The 23,026-nt window shown below is 35.6% G+C and overlaps 1 protein-coding gene across 5 annotated transcripts in view; it reads left to right on the forward strand.

Annotated features, from left to right (window-relative positions):
- The window catches only part of LOC150090825 (heterogeneous nuclear ribonucleoprotein A1-like 3), a 115,482-nt gene extending 92,860 nt beyond the window's left edge, over nucleotides 1-22,622 (forward strand). For 4 of the 5 annotated variants that reach the window (XM_090373040.1, XM_090373071.1, XM_090373047.1 and 1 more), the window contains 3 exons: nucleotides 10,555-10,674; nucleotides 20,970-21,064; nucleotides 22,166-22,622. In XM_090373040.1, the coding sequence (XP_090229166.1) occupies nucleotides 10,555-10,674; nucleotides 20,970-21,040 (191 nt within the window). In that variant the 3' untranslated portion in view covers nucleotides 21,041-21,064; nucleotides 22,166-22,622. The remainder of the gene's footprint in view (nucleotides 1-10,554; nucleotides 10,675-20,969; nucleotides 21,065-22,165) is intronic. The other variant, XM_090373062.1, reaches the window with a different exon arrangement.
- The last annotated feature ends 404 nt before the right edge of the window (nucleotides 22,623-23,026 follow it).

The following is a 23,026-nucleotide window of genomic DNA, read 5'->3' on the forward strand; positions in this document are numbered from 1 at the left end:
AAGTTCTGTAGCCCTCATAATCAGTCTTAAAACATAGCTGCCACTTCTCTGATCATCTTTGAAGTCTATTCAAGTCATCCGGATGGAGCTCTGCTTGGCGTTGATCATTAACGACTGCCAGTCTTTACGTCATCTGCAAGTTTTGACATAATGCCTTCTATCCCTTTGTTGATGTCATTTATGAAAATGAGAAACAACAGTAGTCCAAGAACTGATGCTTTAGTGACCCCACAACCTGACATTACACCAATTTGAAGAATATCCATTAATCAGAACTCTCTGCTTTCTGCCCTGCAGCCACCTAGCATCCATCTTAGAATCTTACCAGTAATCCCAACCTGTTCAAGCTTGTACAGTAATCAGTCATGAGTGATCGGGTCAAATGCTTTGCTAAAATCCAAATAAACTATATCGAAATTATTCCCTAAACCAGATCATGAGTAACTGTCTCAAAATTGCCTACTAAGTTAGTTAACCATGATTTACCCTTAAAAAGCCATGTTGTGCGTGTCCTTCAGAATGCCACTTCTATCTAAATGTCCCTGGATTGCTCTCTTAATAGCTGCCTCTAGGATTTTTCCTATCACTTTATATATTGGTGATACAATACCACTTCTCCAACCCGAAGGAATCTCCTGAGTCCAAAGATGGCCTCGTAATTAACCTTAGTGATTCAGTACACTCCCTTGAGCTCTTCCCCCAAAACTACAGGTTATATGCCATCAATTCCAAGGGCTCTACTTGCCTTTATGCTCAAAAGTTTTTCTAATAAGCAATGATCTGTAATTATGACATCACTAATTTCATATGGCTCAATCTCTTCTCGGCATGAAGGGCCTTTCACCAGTAAAGACCAATGCAGAGTGCGTATTCAGTTCACCCGGAATATCAGCTGGGTCACCCAAGACTTTCCCATGTCCGGTGCACAACAGTCTGATCTGATTAGCTTCCTTCTTCATTGTATTCACATACATGAAAAATTCCTTTTCCCATTCTATGCTTTCTTGGCCAATGCTTTCTTTTTATGCAACCTTGGCTTCTATGACCTTATTAGATGAACTTGTAACTGTCCCATGCTATCTTTTCTGCTCTATTTGACCAGCTAGCTCCATAGTCATTCATTTTGGCTTCCTCCTGCAATATTTACTTAAAGGTGTGTGTGTGTGTGTGTGTGTGTGTGTGTGTGTGTGTGTGTGTGTGTGTGTGTGTGTGTGTGTGTGTGTGTGTGTGTGTGTGTGTGTGTGTGTGTGTGTAGCTTGTGTGATTTTTGTTTTAAAAGTATTCCATAATTCAAGTGTATTTGCCATCGATCGCCAATTCTACCAATCCACAGATGCCATTTAGTGCCTTAAACTGTCAAAGTCCTCTCTTTTTAAGTTAAAACCTGTGCCTTTGATTACTGCAACATCTTTCATCTTCCAACTGATGATTTCATGCTCACTTCCTGACAGTGGTTCCCGTGCTTTCAGATATGTGATGTCATCTGCTTTGTTAGTAGTGATCAGGTCAAGAATATTCTCACCCTTAGTACTCTCTAACATGCTGGTACAAATAATAATCATCTAGTTTATTAAAAAGTTTCACCATAGTGAACTTCCCTCCCACTTATTCCATTCAGTCTAGGGCCGATTAAAGTCACCCATAACACATTCACGCTTGCTTGCCCATTCCATCTGCATGTAAAGACTTGTCATATTCTTCACAATCCTCTGGTCTGTAGATTAGTCCCACTCTCTTTGTTTTCATCTAACTCACATCACAAAGATTCTATGCTGGCAGACATAATTTCAGACCCAGCAAAAGCTCTTTGCCTCAGGCTGTTTTTGATAAGTGCCATGAACCTCTCCACCCCTTCTGTGTTCCCTGTCTTTCCTAAAAACATTATACATACTGTAGTGGGACTTGTCATCACTTTCTGGTAGGCACCACATTTCTGTCAGCCCTATTATATCAACATTAGTTGTCCTAATCAGGAATTCAAATTCAGCCATTGTATTGACACCACTTCTGACATTACTGTAGACACAGTTGAGACTAAATGATCATCTGTAGTTCATTACTCTGACACATCCTTTGAATTTATTAGATTTGTATTCCAAGCTCTACCTTTCTAATCACTTTAAACATTGTTATTCTCAGAACATCTTATCAATGTTGTGGCAACAAACAAGAATTCATGAGATGAATGCAAGCATTCCTTTGACCCACATCATCAGATAAATGCAGGTCTAAATTACCCTTCTACCCCATTGGAGCAGAAGGATCCTTTTTGTGAGATATAAAACAGGGCTGTGTTTTAGGATTGGATGTGAGCACTGCTGGAGATTTACATGGAGATCAGCATTTAAGGAATTCATAGTAGGTATTTAAGAACTTGAAGCTGCTTGTGCAGGATAAGGTTACTCAAACAGGAAGGTGGAATGCAATGTGCTATTATCAGCAAAACTGTGGGTAGGATTTCCATTCAATGGAAGAAAGTCATTAATATACAAGAGGAAAGGAGTGGGAGAAAAAAATTTTACTTTTTTTCTTAGAAGACAGAAGTCTAGAATTACCCACAGTGAGCTGTCACAGAGAACTGTGTACTCAATTACAAAAAACAGTTGGCAAACAATAGGATGGAAGCTTATTAAGAAAACTTAAGAGCAAGTGCTTTAGTTTCACCAAACTTTTCCATTGAATTTGTCCATAGATGAGTAATATAAGCCAGTATAACACCAGTAGAACAAGAAACTTAAAACGGGTGGCACAGAAATGCCATCAGGACCTGCCACTTTTGTGGCATCAAAATTCTCTTGACATCCATTTGATGGAGGACGACAGGAAGTATTGAGTGGAGTTTACTAAAATTGTCGCTACAAGAGTTATGAGGAAAGTAGAATACTATTAAGTTATCTTTAGCTGAGGTGGCAAGAGAACCATCTGATTTTGACATGAGGTGGGAATAGAGATGGGCAAAAATTGAGTCCAAGAGTTTCACCAAAGTTTGCTGTTTAATTTGTCCACAGATGGATAACACAAGTCAGTATATTATCAGGAATCCATATTGGCTATCATTGATCAAATGGATTGTTTCTGGACAGTTTGGGAATTAGCGGTTAGTAGATTTCTTGCTTAGCAGCAGCAGCACTAATTTCCTAAATTGCCTCAAGGTCAAAAGTGCGAACAGTGTGTGTGTGCAGTTAAGTCTCTCCTAAGCCATTCGTTCTATGAAAATTTTCTTCGCTCAACTGAACTATTTTAAATGTAATTTCCAAGGGGATTAAAAAAAATGCTCTAAAAGGAGGTCCAACTGAGTAATTTACAACTCTAAAAATGGTTATAAAGTTTTATATAGTAGATATGCAAATTTAGTTAAATAACTTTAAGCTTATTTGAAAAGTAGGTATACACGCGAAAAAATTTACGGAATATTACAAATTTCGAAGCGTACAGCATCCAGATGTCACAGAGTTAATAAAGGTGCCGGTATGCCGTACCATTGCATACCGTCTCAAAAAAAGCACTGGTTATTAGTAATTGCAAAAGTCTGTATCTCAACCATCTGGAGTTGTGAACATCTAAATCATCGAAGGAAATTGCTTCGCTGTTAGGAAAATTGGACTGGAGAAAGTCAAGTTTCAAAGTCATAGAATTCCAAGTGATTACTGGAGTTGGGGAACAATAGAGTCAACAGAATGGAGTGAGTGAGTGAGTGAGTGAGTGAGTGAGTGAGTGAGTGAGTGAGTGAGTGAGTGAGTGAGTGAGTGAGTGAGTGAGTGAGTGAGTGAGTGAGTGAGTGAGTGAGTGAGTGAGTGAGTGAGTGAGTGAGTGAGTGAGTGAGTGAGTGAGTGAGTGAGTGAGTGAGTGAGTGAGTGAGTGAGTGAGTGAGTGAGTGAGTGAGTGAGTGAGTGAGTGAGTGAGTGAGTGAGTGAGTGAGTGAGTGAGTGAGTGAGTGAGTGAGTGAGTGAGTGAGTGAGTGAGTGAGTGAGTGAGTGAGTGAGTGAGTGAGTGAGTGAGTGAGTGAGTGAGTGAGTGAGTGAGTGAGTGAGTGAGTGAGTGAGTGAGTGAGTGAGTGAGTGAGTGAGTGAGTGAGTGAGTGAGTGAGTGAGTGAGTGAGTGAGTGAGTGAGTGAGTGAGTGAGTGAGTGAGTGAGTGAGTGAGTGAGTGAGTGAGTGAGTGAGTGAGTGAGTGAGTGAGTGAGTGAGTGAGTGAGTGAGTGAGTGAGTGAGTGAGTGAGTGAGTGAGTGAGTGAGTGAGTGAGTGAGTGAGTGAGTGAGTGATGGAAAAAGATAAATAATTGAAGCGTAACTATCAGAGGGATAGCTTAAAGTGATTTGAGTTGAGGTGTGGGCATGGATAGGAAAAGACATGCACCCGATGTACCTTTTCAAATCGAGATTAGACATACCTTCATAATTTCTCTTAAAGGTTTTTTTTTTTACTTTATCTGCAAAGGAGTCTGAAGCACAATTACATTAAAACAATGCTCTTGGCTTAATCTATTAACAAGAAATAAATATAATAGCAGAGTGCGATGATACATGTTTGGTTAACAGTTACTAAAATATAATCCTTGTTCTGTGGACATACGCTTAATAGTGCCTTATTAAGGTTTGTGTACTGAATATAGTAAAAGGAGAGTTAACATTGTGATGAACCCCCTGCTCTCCCTATCTCTGGGTTAATGTGAAACATGCATGGATACATCACAGTTATGTGTGACTACACAAATATCCTTATATGGGCATGTTTGTTTTAAATAATTTCAGTATGCTTATAATGAGCGGTTGAGAACATTGGTCATTATGTACATAACATTTGGCTCACCCTTAGCCCAAATGTGGTGTAGTTTCAAAAATGTGACCTTGATAGGCACAAGTTGGTTAGACTAGAATAGAAGATATTAACTTCTTTAAAAGTATTGTCACAAATAAGTAAACAGGGCTTTTTCATTTAAAAGGAACTAGGGTCTAGTTTGCTTATTTGTGTTGTCTGGATTTTTTTTTATCATATTCTGGCTAAAAGTATTTAATTTGTTAAAATAGGGCTAGGTATTACTATTATGGTTTTACAATTTCTAAATTTAAATTGCGTAATCAACCGTCCCCCCCCCCATCCTCTCTCAATAAAAAATCTGCTCCCCATCCTCAATTTAGTCTAAAAACATTAACTCTGTACTTTTGAAACTAGTGTAAATCAGCTCTTATTTGAAGAAGAGAAAAAAAAAAAAAAAAAAAAAAACACACACACACACAATGGTTGCGTATGATGTGGTGTTTACTCTTTAGTATGCAGTGGGGGGGGATTGGCTGGACTGGGAAGTTTGTTGCATCTCTTTATACTCTTACTATTATTATTGTCTTCAAATTTTATTTACACTTGTTTCAGAAGTACACTGATAATGATTTTAGGCTAAGCTGAGGGTACCATTTACTTTCCCATTAATCAAAAAAGCAGTTGACTGGTAAATTTTAAAATAGGCCACCATTTAGAGAAGCATTTAAATGTGTTATGAAGTATAGTTTTACGTTATCAAGTTCAATTCAAGAAAATAAATAGAAAAGGAAACTGGGAGTGGGAGATGGAACTCGCTGTCCAAATTTGGAAACATGTCAAAGCCAGTATCACCAAATCCTCTGTTTTCTCGAGTCATTTTGAGTATGGAGTCACTTCCAGATAGTCCTTTGTCATGGACTGATGCACAGAAAACTGAAGCAGTGCAGTGGTATATGAGGGGGGTATCAAAAAGTTCGTACCCTTACCTAGAAATAATAGCCCTAGAAAGGTGAAACTTCACAGGAACTTTAATCTTTTTCTATATACTCTCCACATATAGTAACATATTTCTGCCAACTATGAATCAGTTGTTTAATGCCTTGATCATAGAAGTTCGTATTTTTTGCCTGAAACCATGATTCCACTTTGTTGATAACTGAAACGAATCAAAGTGGTGTCCACGCAATGGTTTCTTCATTGTACACTCAGCATTTGTCATTTGTCACCAAATGATCAAAAAAGTTCTCAACATTGCATTTGATTTTGCTTCTGCAAAGAAGTCAGCAATCTTGGAACCCATTGTTTGGAGACCTTAGACCTAATTTCCACTGCATTTGCGATGTGATGAATTGTCACACGTCTGTCACTCAGCACCAGCTGCTCAACTTTTGCAACCATCTCACTGTCTGTGGATGTTGATGGCTTTCCTTCTCTTGGCTCTTCAGAGACACTTATACCATCTGACCGCACTGGAACTCCTGTTTCCACTTTTTGACAGTGTCATAGAATGGGCAATTCCGCCCATACAGACTGCGAATAAATTATATCATATAAAACCTGTAATTGAACCGTGGCAGTCTAGTCTGCGCAGGAATCGTAAGGAGGAAGTTGTTCTTGCCCGGACCCGCATAGGACACAGTCATTTAACTCATTCGTTTTTGCTGAGGGCTGATGACCCTCCTATGTGTGAGTCTTGTGGCACAGTTTTATCAGACACATTTTAGTCGAATGTTCAGATTTTAGCAATATCCGTCTTACCGCTTTTAACCATCTGACTGAGCCGTATACACTCAGTCGGATTTTATCCGACAATGACCATGTGTCTCCTATTTTTAATTTCCTAAAATCAGTAAACCTTTTTAATCATATTTAAAAAATATTATTTTAAGATTTTTTATTGTTACTTGTTTACTGATATTTGTCTGTTACAGTTATATACTTGTTTTTATAATCTGACGTCGTGACCTAATTCAGTAGGTCACTGAAAATTTTTTACTTTTTATGATCAGGTTTTGGCGCATTATAGCCATAGATGCTGATGCGCCAATAAAACTCAACCAAACAAACAAACCGCCCATACACAGCTTTCATTTCTCCCTCAATTTCCTGAGCTTTCTTTACCTGCAAATGCAGGAACGTGATCACTGCTTGATATTCCACTTTGTCAACCATAGCTTCCTTCCTCAGATTCTTGCCTCCAACTCTGGTGTACGATCACCTACGGGAATGAAATTTCACGTGTTAGTTATTGACTATATAGACAACTTATATTAAAAACAGCATCTTCCTACTGATGTTTTATCTAGGTCAGGGTATGAACATTTTGATACCCCCTTGTATGCCTTACAATTCACATTACAGTAGTATTGGTGTTAGTATCTGTAGATGGGAAACTTCGAAAGTAGTTATACATTTTGCTTTCCAAATTTGGAAAATAAGTTGATCAAGGTGTAAACAATATAACCCCTCTAAATATAGTATGCAATTGAAGCTCTAGTAAAATTTCTGCCTAACTTGATATCTTTTGGATTCAGTGTGTTCTGCAACTGTGAAATTGCAGGGGAAGTCTTATCATGGTCAATTCATATCTGGATAGATGGATACAAGTTTACCATTTAGAACAGCCTAAAGAAGGCCTCAGTCTCAAGATCAGCATTATACCTCCGAAAACTAGATATTGCGAACTATTCACTGTATATTTCTTTTGTAAGCACAGATTATTTAAGAAATTCCTGAGAAATATATTATTTATGATTGAAAACAAACCCAGAACCTACATGACAGAATCATCATTATGCAAATGCATGCTATCCCTAATAAAATGGTTTATTCATTCCTAAAAGTATAAGTGGTAAATAATATTACTGTAATGTTACAATTTTGGATCCGCGAAGTTGGGGAATCAGAATGTGACTGTTTTGTTAGTTTGGTTTAAATGTTGCACATCCGTGAATTTTGTTAAAGCAAAATTCTGAATGCAATGGAGTCTCAACAGTTATTGAAGAATTTGTCATATTATACTAATATCTCTCTCTCTCTCTCTCTCACACACACACAATTATAATTTAGCCTTTGTAATATTGTTTTCAAAAATGACTGTTACTGTAAAATAGATGGTTTCTTTTTTTCTGGTGAGTTGTATAAACTGGTTTCATTTCCTTATTAATAGCATTGAGCAAATACAGGATTTGTCAAGTGGGGAATGGAATCAGAATGTGACTGTTTTATTAGTTTGGTTTAAATGTTGCACATCCATGAATTTTGTTAAAGCAAAATTCTGAATGCAATGGAGTCTCAACAGCTATTGAAGAATTTGTCATGTTGCACTAAACAAACACACACACACACACACACACACACACACACACACACACACACACACACACACACACACACACACACACACACACACACACACACACACAATTATAGCCTTTGTAATATTGTTTTCAAAAATGACTGTTACTGTAAAATAGATGGTTTCTTTTTTTTTTTTTTTTTCTTTCCTGGTGAGTTGTATAAACTGGTTTCATTTCCTTATTAATAGCATTGAGCAAATACAGGATTTGTCAAGTGGGGAATGGAGATACTAATTCATGGTTTTATAATACAAGGATATTGATTTAAAAAAAAAAATATATATATATATATATATAAAAGAAAAAGCAGTACTTGAAATCATTTGTAATAATAGCAGTTTGAAATAACTTAAAATTATTAAAGATAACAGACTATGAGATACTTTATTAAGTATCTGATAGGGATGATACAAAATCGGAATACTTGTATGCAATATTAGATATTCCTTCTGAAGTCATTTCAGGTTTCCACTGAGTAAATAAGCAATTTTTTGAAATTTTATTGTAACTTACCAGGTGTTGAAGAGTTTTCTATTAGCAGGTGTTTTTATCATTCGGAAAACTTAAATATAGGCAATGTTCGATGAGCCTGGCTCTTTATTAATAGAGTAAGCGATCACCATTTTGCTCAGTTATAAAGAGTTCAATGATATTAGAAGGGTTCTGGTAGAACCAGAGAAGGTTGCAGTGCAGTGGGACAACAGTGCACCTGTGTTGGGGTAACAAACCACGTGAAAGTCAGGATAGTCTTGGGCAGATTGTAATAATAAAGCCTGAAGATGCAAATTTGGTAAGAAAAGTAAATTAGGGTAGAAATTTAAAATTTGGGCTGTATTGATTGTGCCTAGCATCTTCAGGAATGCAGTTATATGGCATTCACAGCATAGATTTGTTAAGAGGTGATCTTATCTCACCAATCTAATTGGATTTTGTAATGCAATAACAAAGGAACTTGGTGCAAAAAATAAAAAATAAATAGTAATAATCTTCACATGTATTTCTGAAGATTATTACTTTGCAGTAACCCTTTGCAGTCCAACAGTGCTTTAGTTATCTTTTTCATGTGGTCCAGCTCTACAGTCAAACAAATGACTAGTTGCAGTGTTATGTTCAGAAATTATTTATTCTTGGTTTTACATTGGCTAATATATAAAACAGCATTACAAATCAGTTTAAAAGCTCTAATGCAATATTTTTTTTCTGGAAGGAAATATTCACAAAACCTTTCATCTGGATCATTGACAGCTTTTTTTACTTTAGAGCTCCTAATTTCAGTTCCTTATTTGTCTTTTTGTGAATAAGCAGAGAAATCTCTTCCTGCTAAGTGCATTCTTAAAAAATTTAATTCTCTCTGTCATTTTCAGACCAATATTTCTTTATCAATTTTTTCATTTACTCTCATGTTGATAACCCAAAAAATCTTTAGCTCATTTAATGGAATCTATAGTGATACCATGTGGAATATTCAGAAATTATCTTATGTGTAAGTTTCATTTTTGTTCATTCAGTTTCTTCAGAAAGGTCTAATAATTTCTCAATTTTGTCATCAGAAAGGCCCTTTACTGCATCTTAATGGCATGTCTAAATAATCTTCTCTGACACAGAGTATAAAATTAGAACTGCGGCAGTTGTGCCAGTTTCTGTATTGGAATTGACATGGGAGAAAAAACTGCCTGGCATTAACTATTGAATATAAACATTAATTTAGTGTTTTAGATTGTTTATATGAAGTATAAATAAATGGCAGTACACTGGGAAAACATTTCATAATTGGAAATGCCATTGGTTGTGCATTTTGAGACATTCAAGACAAAAAAAAAAAAAGTGCCTGCTGCTAGCAAATGAATGTAAACATGGATTTAGTTTTTGAGATTCTTTATATTGAAGTACAATAATTGTGTCAGTACAGTGGGAAAACAGATTTCATAATCCAAAAGAGGACTAAAAAAAACTGCTTCATACACTTAATAATTGAATATAAACATGGATCTAGCTTTTGAAATTGTTTATATGAAATATAAATAAATGATAGTGCAACAAATGTGTCAGTACAACTGAAAAACAAATTCTGTAATCAGGCATTCTAGATGTTACATCAGACTGGAAGTGGAATTTTATGATGTCATGCCCAGCACTGCATTGGACCCCAAAGGATTACACTTCAGAAAAGTTTTAGATACTGTTCCACATGAAAAACTACAGTAAGAGTCATCAGACATTCATGTAGTGGCTAAATTTTATAGTTTTCTTGATTTTTCTTTTTTTATTTTAGTTGTTTTTATTTAATGTTTATTATGTATTCAAATGAAGCAATTTCATCATTTGAATACATAATAATAAAATTTTCTACATTATTAATGTCATTACAACAAATTGGGTGTTTATTTTATTTATATAATATTTGTGTATGTGTAACAAAATTTATATATTTTTATAGGTAGTGGCAGTGGCAGTGGTTGGGGTAGTGATTTTGGATCTGGGTATGGTAGTAGTTATGGAGGTGGCCCTATGCGTGGTAGCAGTGGATTTTCACAAAGAGGTTCTGGACCATATGGAGGTAACATCTTATTTAAATAACAGTGTACTTCTGTTTGTAGTACTTCACATCTTAAGTAAATATTGGTCTAGTAAAACTCCCCCCCCCCCCAACCAGTAGTTAAAAGCTTACTCATTTTTGAAATAAAAAAATGAACAGTAATAAGTAAGATAACAAAATTAATTCAACAAGCCAAACAAGAAAGCTGAACCTACTCAAAAAAAAGAAGGGAAAAAAAAAAAAAAAAAAAAAACCCTTTTGTCCAATGCTAAAAAATAATTGGTAACAGCTGTTTCCGCTTGTAAACAGAACACTGCCAAAAGGATAAACTTCATGGGGTTTGGTCTTCTGTTAATTTCCAAAATTTTGTTTTCACTGGCAAGTGTGAATACAGGCTGGCCTCGATTAACACGATTAATTCATCCCGCAAGCGCATCATGCAAAACAGAAACGCGTTAATCAAATATAATAATCAATAGGAAAAATTATAATTAGTCCTTGACCTTTTTGGAATGTCTATAAAGAATTTTAAAAATCTTTTAAATAACTTTTTAACTGTATACAGTGTAAAATATATAATGAAAATAATTATGGAATTAAATGTTTATTGCATAAAACGGTGGTTCCCAAACTGGTCGCAGCGAAATATTTTAAATTTTCGAGGGAAACACAGCGATACTTGACATGGGTCGGACACCGCGCATTGGGTGGGCAATAAACAAGCGTTTGCCTGCCTCGGAGTGTTCCATCATGAGCCAGATGAAAATGTCATCGCGAGGGAGATAACGGCAAAAGAGCTAGATGAAATCTTTCGTATTGCAGAGAACCCCAAACAAAAGGTTTGAGGTTCTCTGCGATATTTATTTCGCCTAGGGCCCAGAGAAGATTGTCGGCTATCGGAAATTGATTGATGAAAAGAGAAAGTCAACACTGTTCAAATATTTGCGCAGCGGTCATTTGTTCATTGTGTATTTTATGACAGAGGTTCCCAAACTTTCTCAGTTCAGTGCACCCTTTGTGTCTTAAGTAATTTTTTCATGCGCACCCAGACCAAAAGGAATACCTAACAGTTCCGTTTAGTAGTTAGGTCCAAACAACTTAACATATGATACAAATCTTTTTCAACTATCATATTAAAAAAAAAAAAAAAAAGATTGCATTAACTGGAAATTTTCATCGTGTAAAGTGATATAATTTTTTCGAATAGCGGTAACTGAAACATGCGTTAATCGAACTCGTGTTATGCGAGGCCTGGCTGTATATTCTACTTATTCCTTTAACTCCAGGAACTGCACAGAACCTGACAGATATCCATCAAAGTCACCTGCACATTAAAAATTTAAGTGAAAAAGTTGGACTTTTTACCTTCCTAAATATAGTGAAATTTTTTTTTAAAAAAAAGAAGTAAAGAATTTTTTTTTTTTTTTTTTTTGTTTACTTGTGATGAAAGTTATTATTGAATGAAAAGAATCTGTCCAGTTGTTTGCCTTGTGCTTCCAGGTGTAGAAACCACTTGCAGAATATCAGAAACACATTGTGTGGTAATATGTAAATTTTAAATTGTGCATTCTTAATAGTTCTGGTATATTGTGAACTGGAAAAGGGAAGTAACTGTTTAGTGTAATTTTGTTTTTTTCATTTTCATCATTATTATTTAATTATTTATTATTTTTTTTGTTATTAGAAATAATATAAAGTAATGAAAGTTTTTAAATAATTACTTTTTTATACATTTAAAAAATTGCATAAAGTGCTGTAATTCATTCACAAGTTTTCCATGACTAACAAACAACTGCAATTTATGATTATAGTGAAACTCTCTCTCTCGTTTAGTTCAGCTGTTTTTCACAAATGATTCTCATCAAAATTCATCTCCAGCAACTTTCCAGTTCCTTCTGTTTTGTGCAGTGGCCATCCATTTACTACCCACAAACCTGTGAGTTTCATCTATCCATCTCTGCCGTTGTCTTCCAGGTTTTCTTCTAGCTCCTCTTGGATACCATTCTGTTATTTTCTTAGTCCATCTGTCATAATGTCTTTGAGCTATGTGTCCTGCCCAAGACCATTTTAGTTCTTTAGTTTTGATAAGAATGTCCTTTAGTTGAGTTTGCTGCCTAATATATGTTTCTCTTCTTATCTAACAGTCTGATTCCCAATATAATTCGTTCCATTCTTCGCTGTGTAGTTCTCAGCTTCTCTTCCATTCTTTTGGTGAGTGCCCAAGTTTCCCTTCCATAAGTCATGGTGCGAAGTATACATTGGTTCATTATTTTACGTTTCAGACAAACTGGGTGGGACATTGCTCCTCGGTATGTGACTTCCTGAATGCTATCCATCCAAAATTTATTCTTCTCTTGACTTCCAGCCATTTATCATTATTACAGCTAATAACTTGTCCCAGATAAGTATATGATTCCACCTTTTCAATTACTGCTCCTTCAATCATTATGTCCCTTTCTGTAGCATACTTGTTCATCATGAGGTGCCTCCGTAGCCAGGTGGGAAGGAACAGTAGTGCGTAGCACACGCTTCTTGATTAGACCGGGGTTCGAGCCCGTCACCACCAAATACGGAGCAAGCGGAAAGGTCAGGGAGTGACCACCGCATATCCCGGAGCAATATGGCCTCAGTTGCTAATGCTCCTAAAAACCAAATAACAAATAAACAACTGTTCATCATTAGTTTTGTTTTAGCTATATTCATCTTTAGTCCAAAATCCTTACTAACTCTGCATAAATGATTAAGATTTTTCTCTAATTCTTTGGGATCTAGTCTAATAAAAGAGTTAGCGTTCTCATATATTTTCTTCAAAATCATAATATATGGGGTATCTATGCCTCATCTTTCCAGTGCCCAAAACGTTGCTTTATGCTGTATGGAGTCAAATGCCTCTTCATAATCCACAAATGCCAGGCATAATGGTGTTTTATAATATTCATTATCACAATGTCATCTGGAAATCATAAATGGTTTAGGTATTTCCCCATTCACATTGACTCCTTTCTGCGACCAGTCTAATCTTCTGAAAGCTTCCTCAAGGGCACCAGTAAACAACTGCGGAGATATTTTCTCCCCTTGTCGAACTTTTTTTTTTTTTTTTTAAAAATTTGCTACTGTCTTTGTCTAGTCTAATAAAGGAGGTAGCGTTCTCATATACGGTCGATTCCGGTTATTTGGGACACATCGGGACTAGTGCATTTTAGCCCAATTAAGTGGCTGCCCCAATTATCCGAAGTTTCACGTAAATAGTTAAAATATAGTGGATCCCTGCTTTACATTTGATTCACTGTACAATCAAATCACATTACGACGGACTCACCACAGTAAAGTACCGTTCACTATACGATGTGCAGCAAGTGCCATCATCATTGTGAATTGTGAATTGAATTTTAATTCTCTTAAACGGCGATTCTAATTAGCAAAAAGAGGAGGAAATTTATCCCCAGGCTATAAAAGTAAAGATATATTAAGCACAAATTTACCTTTTATTACCTTACCAATTAAAAAATTAAATGATACGTGAAAATCAGAATAATTAATACGTACTGTAATATGTACATACTAACCAATTGATATTTCTGTTCACTGACATTTGTGGAAAGGGGTTAAAATTTAAAACAGTAAAAAGATAAGCAATCAAGAACATGGCACACACAAATTGCAAGAAACACGATACACGGAATAGGAATGAAGAGAAGATTCCATGGAAGTGTGAACACATTTCACCATAATAACCCACAGAATTCCAGCTGTCGGTATTATCATAAATTTAATAAGATCGACTTTACTATCCGTTTATGATAGATTGCACTAACAGAAAAGCGCAATAAACAGGTGACTGCTAATTGTTTTATGGTTGTGACCTCCAGAAATCTGACCGAACCACGTGTACAGTCGGAGAAATTGTAGGGTAATCTCCAGTGCTGCGGTCTCCTGCCCCGATTAAATGGCACGTTGTCCCAATTAAGCAAAGTAAACCCTGGCTATTTTCTCGATTCGGTTCTGTTCTTTAAGATTTGCCCCAAATAAATGGCTGCCCCGATTAACTGGTGGCCCAAATAACCAGAATCCACTGTATTTTCTTCAAAATCATAATATGTGGGATATCTATTATGCCTTGTCTTTCCAGTGCCCAAAACATTGCCTTATGTTGTATGGAGTCAAATGCCTTTTCATTATCCATTAGCTGTGATATTATGTGAAGGTGATCCATAGTTGAGAATCCTGTCCTAAAGCCAGCTTGCTCTTTTGGTTGATTCTCATCAAGTATTCTTTCTATCTGTTAGTAATGACCCTTGTGAACAACTTTTAGATGTGGGATAACAAGCTAATTGGTCTATAATTTCCAATTTCTGATTTATCTCCTTTCTTATGCAGCAAAACTATGATTGCATTATTCCACTGCTTAGGCATCACACCTTTTCTAATGCATTTTGTAAAGAGTCTTGCCAGTTTTTGCGTCATGTCTCTCCCTTCCAATTTTAACAACTCTATAGTAACTTCATCTTCTTCTGGGGCTTTTTGATTCTTCATTTCCTTCAACGCATGTTCTACCTCATCAGAAAGAATATCAGGTATGTGTTAATAATTTGTGATCCAACTTCCCCACTGCTGGCATCATTTCCTCGCTCCTTGTATAATTCTCTATTGTATAATTATACAATTATATAATTTTCTTGTATAATTCTGCCATTTGAATTATGCCTTCTGCTATTTATAAGTACACCCTCACTATTCTTCAGTTTCAGTATCATTTGTCTTTCTGTATTACTGTTCATGGCTGCTGACATGGAGGCAGTTGTATTAATTGCATTTGTAGTGACGTAATTGCCTCACCCCCCTACTCCCATTTACCTCAAATATATATATATAGCTAGGAGTAAGATTTTTTTAATGTATAGAAAGATGATGAATAAATTTATAAATAATTTTGCACACTTAATGATTACATGAACTTGGAAATGTAAGTGTAATGGTTTCATGCCTTTGGAATCCCATATGTGAAAAACACTTTTTTAAATTAAAATTTTATTGTTAAAATTAATTTAATAAATATTGAAATCCATTAGGAAAAGTTACGGTATTATTTCAGCCAAAAAACAGAAACTACCCACCTCATCTGTCCACCCCCTTCAATAATACAACTAATTCTTCTTTAAATTTATTCAAGCTTCCGTGACACTAGATGGTAATTTGTTCCAGCAACCAGTCTGACTGAAAGAAAATTTTCACATGTGAGGTTACATCCTCTTGTGTTCCTTGTCTGAGAAGCAGTTAGAATACCACCAAGTTTACTCAATCCATTTAAAATCTTAAACACTTCAATCGGGTCTCCTTGCAAGTGCCTTGTTTCTAGAACCAAAATGTTTTCTGACAAGAGTACACTTGTGTTCTTGATTAATCTGGCTGCCCTTCTCTGCAATCTTTATAAGAGATCCACATCTTAAAATGGGCTTCTGGACCCATATGCAATACTCAAGATGTTGCCAAACCAGTCTTATATAGTCGAATAATCACCTTGTTCCTGCTAACAAAGTTCCTGTATATCATTGACAGAACTCCACGAGCTGTTTTAGAGCCTGTCTGCAGTGCTCGTAGAATGTCATATCAGACTGAACAGTTATTCCTGGGTCTCTCATTCTCCACTATCTAATTACTATATAATTGTAGGATTACTGCTACCCATGTGCATTGCCTTGTGTTTACCAATGCCAAACCTCAGTAACCACTTTTAAAACCAATTGTCTAATTATTCTAGGTCTTGCCAAAGTAGTACGCTTTGATTCCCAACATTAACCACCCTGCCAACTTTTTTTACCATCTGTAAACTTAGACAATTAGCTTGATGTACAAATTGATTGCTAAAATTAATAATTTTAGCTTGATAGACTTATGTCGTTAATATATATTGTAATCAGTAAGGGACCCAGCACTGAACCTGTGGGACTGCTGATAACAGTAGTGTAAGAAGAGCAGTGCCTATTAATAACCACTCTGTCTTCTGCCACTCAACCATCCCTTGCCACATTGCTCCAGTTTGTACAGCAGCCTTGGATGCAGAACTGTGCCAAAAGCTCTGTCCTGTACTGAAGCCTAAATATATTATGCTAAAATTATTAATTGCATTCAGTTCCTCTCTTATTCCATGATAGTAGCTAATCAGTTTGCTCAGACGGGATTCTCCTTTAACAAATGTTGCAAGTTTCATATAGTTCTATTCCCATTAAGACATTCCTGCAGTGCCTTTTTAACCACTGACTCCATTATTTTGGTATACAGCATGTAAAATTTAAAATTAGAAACATTTGGTGTTGGGGGAGGGATAGGTGAGGAAAGAGTCTAATAGACAGACCAGGTGCTGCCATCTTTGCCTGAACTTGGATGCCACTACTTATGGATTTAAATAGCAGGTTAGATAGAGTCAACTACATCTACTAAGATATATTTGGAAAATTCAAAGGAATAGTAAACCCAACCATTTATTAATTAGAAACAATATTTCAGCCTTAAAGATAGCCACTAGGTTATGCTGAGGGAGTGTAATAGAAACAAGGAAAGGATCTTAAATAACTGGTTAAAGGCACAGGAATGTAGAGGATTTCAAGTGACCACCAATTTGAATTAACAAATTAATAGCGGTAAAAATACCACTGTAAAATCAGTAGAGAATGTGGTTTATGCACTGTGAAGTATAGCCCAATTTTCCCTAATGCCTTTGACTTTACATACAGAGTACAGTAACCGATGGGCTGGTAAGAATGGACATATTCACCCAAAAATAAGAGATATAAAACAGTGTTAGAATGAACAGATATCAAATATAGAAACCTTATTTGGGAGTCAAGTGGCATTCTTGGAAGTAACAGGACTCTAAATGAGTAAATCAAAAATTTAAGATTAAGAGAAAGTTAGTTGAAGCTGCAAAAGATGACACACACACACACACACACACACACACACACACACACACACACACACACACACACAGTTTCAACATTTCATAGAAAAATGTAAGAACATATTCTAGAGATAAAAATGAGAAGTTCCTGTATATCAGAAGTTTTATTTCTGTCATAGTAAACATTAATCTGAAATATAAAATCCCATGAAATGACAAAATTTAGCGTGAGAGTGTCAGTGTATGTTGCTTGAGTTTCAGGTTCCATGGTGACTGCCTTGTTTGCAGAATGACATTTCATAAACTGTTATTATGGGAGACTATGAATCTGTTTACTTTTGGTATGATTTTAATTTATAGCGGGATTTATAAGAATTCCATAACTGCCGTTTGCAGATATGCTGAAAGATTTCCATCTCTATGAATACCAAATCATAAAATATTTACTGCTGTAGAGAAACAACTTAGAGGAACTGGTATGCCCAAACCTTTGTGTGTAGGCAGAAAGAGATTTTGAAGACCCACAAAAGTCAAAGTATTTCCTACCACAATTATAAAAAGTTTGTCCGGTCAGGTAAGTGTTTTATCTGACAGCATATGGAGGATATTAAATGATCAACAATTGTATATGTTTCATAGTGTGCTTCACAAGAATTATTGCTACAAATATGAATGAAAAAATCAGGTAGCCTTTGTCAGTGACACATTTTGTAGTGTATATATAATCCTCAATTTCTCATCTATGTTCTAGAGTTATTAAACTGACTGAAGAGGCATACCTAGTATTTTCTTATGAAACCCTTGTATTCTAATAGTCACTATATTACCAAAGATAAAATTTTATAAATTACTGAAGTGAGTTTTTTAGCACTTGGAAGGGAAGAAAGCAGATGATTAAAAATATCCAGCATCAACAATTGAGGACTCCAACACCAACACTTGGAACTACAATAAATCATCCCAAACACAAATGAGTGCAAAAAGAAAAAAGAAAGAAAGAAAAAAGACATTGGCGTCATAAAATAAGATAAAATGTGAAGAGTGGACAAAATTGCGAATAAAATATACTCTCCTTAAAGCTGACAAAGCTTTTCTGACTTGAGTGTCATGTTTGCAGGTCTATCTCTGAACATAACACTGTTGTTTTATTATTAGCTACTTATTCAAGGGATTAATATACACCGTAGGTGACAGGCAGAAGAATTTTACTTCTGCATACATCGGAGAAAATATTTGAAATAGCAATACATGCCTCAGAGCATCTTGTCAAGATCGCTGGAAATATTTGTGAAAATTCCTTGTGTTCCAAATTCTGTGATAACCATCTAAAATCTGTTCTTGGAGAACTAGCATTAAGAACTGGTAGCACAAACAACCTTTTAAGTTTAGCTTGAGAGAGTGTGCACGTAATGCAGTTCCCCCCCCCCCCACCCAAAACAACTAGAGTAAAATGCACTGGATCCCCATCATTTTAATTGTAAGAAATTCCAGGTATGGTGTGATATTCTACTTCATGCATGGAGTTCTCAGAAAAACTAGAAATATCGGTCATGCAAAAGTAACAATCATTTATGTGGTCTCGAGGTTCTTGCGATATCACCGGAACAGCAAAAGGCATCAGTTTATGACTACCTCTAAGCCAGCCTATTGTATTCTTGAACGTGAGCTACAGGAAATCTTTGGAGCCCATAATTTTCTAGATCTCTGACCTTACATCCAAAATAGAGTTCATAGGCTTTTCTCACAGGTTGTGTGAGTGATTTCCACTGCAGTTTTAATACCACCTCTCTGCAAACTTAGCAAACACTATCAGGCTTATTTTGGCAAGAACACAACATAATTTCATGTATGGTTGAGGTACATGCATGTAAGAACACAATTAAGAAATTGTAGATTTTTATTTCTAATTTAACCACAGTTCACTATTTACAGTATTGTGCATAAGCACAAAAGACTTGTTTACAAACACTAATTTGCTAAAATACTTGTTCACCACTCACTCTCTGAAACACACACTTTTTGAAATTAGAAAATGCTTGCTTTGTGCAGAACTCCTCACATATATATCAGTATGGAAGTTCCTAGAAGGCTACAAGTTTCTAGCGAAGTCTGCCGAAAGTTCTAGACCCTTCCAGAAGATTTTTGAATGTTGTTAAGCTCCTGACGGCTCTAGAAATCTCCCAAATGTTCTGGGAAAAAAATAGATGGAAAAGATGATCAAACCAACTACAGGTCTTGGTTTTCAGTCATTAACCTAAGATATTTGAAAACTGGGGGTGATAAGAACTTTTAAAGAATGTATGAGTTTTCAAACATATTTCCTCTGAGAATCTGGCAATTATTTCTGGGAGGAAATTGATGCCAGCAAGTGTCATAAAGGGTTACCCTTAGAAAAATTAACTGCAGCTGTGGTAAAGGAGTTTTCTTTAAGGAAGTATTCAATTCAATTCAGGTAAATCCTGCCTAATGAGAAGACAGACAGCTCTCGCTCCCTGGTTTTGAGTGGGAGGAGTGGCCACGAGAAATATGAGATGTAGTGGCATCTATTAAAAATAATATCATAAAATATAAAACGTGTGAATGATGATAAAGAGGGGACTGGATATTGCCAAGAGGAACAGGTCTGATGTGTCCCTTCTTTTAGTGATTTTGAGCTGTGTTAATAATGATTGTGTCACTGTGGTAAAACTTGATTTTTTTTTTTTTTTTTTTTTTTATTAAATGCCATCTATAAGAAAGCTTATATGGTAAGCATGTAAGGAGGATGAGTGACAATGAGGTTTTGTTGTTCCAGATGCACATACCATGAATACAAGGCACTCTGGATTGACAAAATCTGATTGACCTTATTGTATACCTAGGCTGATGGACCAAATGCCACTCAGAACCATATTAAAGTATTGGTTAGTGGAATTAAGGAGAACAAGCTGGCAGCTTTAAATCGGAAAAATGTAGGGATTTCATAACATTTCCAAGTCGGGTGAAGGCTTAAACCATGAGGGAGAAAGTCTGGCTGGTTTAAATGTAATGTCTAATTGTTGTAATGGAGGGAAATCTGTTTCATATATGTAGATACAGAGTGGTAGCCTTACTTCATCCTTTTATTTATTGAAATATTTATGGGCCACATTACAAGCTGCATATGAAAGTGCTGAAAGATGAACCCTGAAGAGTTCATGGGCACCTTGTTTCATCTTGAATAATGGAGGAAGCTTTGGGTAACTAGTAGGGTCTTTTCTCTCTTTGATAAGATCTATAATAATAAATTGTACTTCTAATTAAAATTAGAATATAAATTTCTTGAAATTTTTATATTACTTTTGTTATAAGCATATTTGGAATCTTGCCATCACTGTTTCCCTTTATCCCCATTCATTACAGTTTGTTGCATAGCTTGATGAAAATTTGTTTTTCATAGGTGGTTATGGCAGTGGAGGAGGAGGAGGTGGAGGTGGTGGAGGAGGCTATGGAGGAGGTTACAGAAGATAAAACAATCATTTTTGTAGTCTTGGGGTAAGTTTTATATAGTTGTGTACATGTCAGCGCACAGTTTTCAATTATCACAAGTGTTCTGTGTGTTGTAACCAACAAAATTGTGCCCTTGGGTTCCTCTCTTTCTCTCTCTCTCTCTCTCTCTCTCTTTTTTTTCTTTTCCTTTTCCTTTTTTTTTTTTTTTTTTTCCTCTCTTCAATCTCGCTTTCAGTAAATATACCAAAATTATTAAAGCGGCCTTACATATATGCAATTCTTGAACAGAATATCCATATGAAAAAAACATAAATAAATAATGATAGCAATATTAATAATAAAAACGTACGTACTCTAAATGTTTATTACTTGCGTTCGGTACAGCGTTTATTTACCACAACGGTGTTTAGTGGTGAAGGAAGTGACAGCTCACTTAGTTTGCACATGATAAAAAAAAATAAGGAACATCATTGTACTTGTGTATTATTTCCACTACATCCGTTTCCATTGGCTTGTTGAGGTTAATACTGTTGCTAGTTTTCTATTATCCAGGCTTTTTTTTTTTTTTTTTTTTAATTATTTTTATGTGTTTGCATATGTCTTTTTTAATAAAACAAATTGATCTATACTCCATTATCTTCTGTAATGGTTAGAGTTTGATCCCTTCAGTAGGTTAAGACAGATTGGTTCAGGTTGTTTTCATGGGGTTCTTTCTAGTTGTTCTGCATTCTTGGCTTTTCTTTTTTTATTTATTTATTTTTCTGTGCCTGCTTACTGGTAAATTTCATTTTAATTTTCCCTTCTTAATTTATATTCTATTTCCTCAGAAAATTATTTAAGATGGCAATGGCTTGATATTAAATAGATAAGTAAAGGATAATTAGTGTGTTATATATTCAGGTTATCTTTGGCACACCTTGAAATTAGCTTAGTTATTGAGGAGAAGGAAAACAAACTAAGTATTCAGGGAATTTAGTTGTTAATTGGATGTTTGCTTTAGAGTTATTTAGTATGCACGTTCACATTAAATGATACTTCAGTATTCTGAATCTGGAATGTAATTTACCGGATATTATTCAGTATAGGGCACTTAGAATATAGATATCAGAGGTACAAGTAGCTAATATATTTTGCATTTCTATTTAGGGTTATTTTAAACAACGCCTGCAGTCAGGTTAGCCAGCTCAGCTTAGGAAGGTGTAAGCCATTGCAGTAGATGTCTAGCTGTTACTGAAAGGAAGAATTTGTATCGGACAGGAAGCGCCAGCCAGGTTGACAGGACAGGACAGGAGAGGACAGGGCATTTTAGAGGTTCATGCGAGGATTCAGCTAGGGCAACTAGTGCATCCATCACCTTCAAAAGAACTTTATTATTTAGCCAGAAGCATATGCTTCCATTATTTTCATTACCTGCACATAGCATTCCCTTATTATCCATGTTAGAGCAGGCATACATTCCTCAAGACTTTTTAAGTTTCCCCCCTTTGTGATAAATGATGTTAAGGATATAGTTCATTTCGTGTCGTGTCCCATTGTTGGGAGTCATTAGGTGTATTGTCTCATGTAACATTGAAACACTAGGAATAAACATTCTTTTTTAGTACATCTGCGGATTTCAGATAGTATGCAGGTCTATGGCATAATATACACACACCCCCGCATAGTCAAGGAAAGATACCAAATAGGTTTCACAGTAATTATATTAGTCTTCTTCTGTTCACCTTTATGTTCTCATTCGTGATAGATTCTGGTACTACACTACTGCTAGATTATATGCTGAAAGATATGATTAGTATTTAGGGTTTTAGAAAGGTCCAGAATAGCCTAGCTGTTATATAGGCATTGTTTTCAAAATAAATATGAATAGGTAATGTGAATCGCAATTTTTCTTTTGTGGTAGTAATCCAATGGTTTATTATATTAGATTTTTATTTTTAACATTGTAAAATTCCTTTTAAAAAGGGTAAAATTTCTACATGTACTTCAAAGGCACATCACATCCAAAAA

This window comes from Mastigoproctus giganteus, chromosome 1 (assembly GCF_048544385.1).
Source record: "Mastigoproctus giganteus isolate SK-2022 chromosome 1, ASM4854438v1, whole genome shotgun sequence".
In the NCBI taxonomy this organism is placed as follows: Eukaryota; Metazoa; Arthropoda; class Arachnida; order Uropygi; family Thelyphonidae; genus Mastigoproctus; species Mastigoproctus giganteus.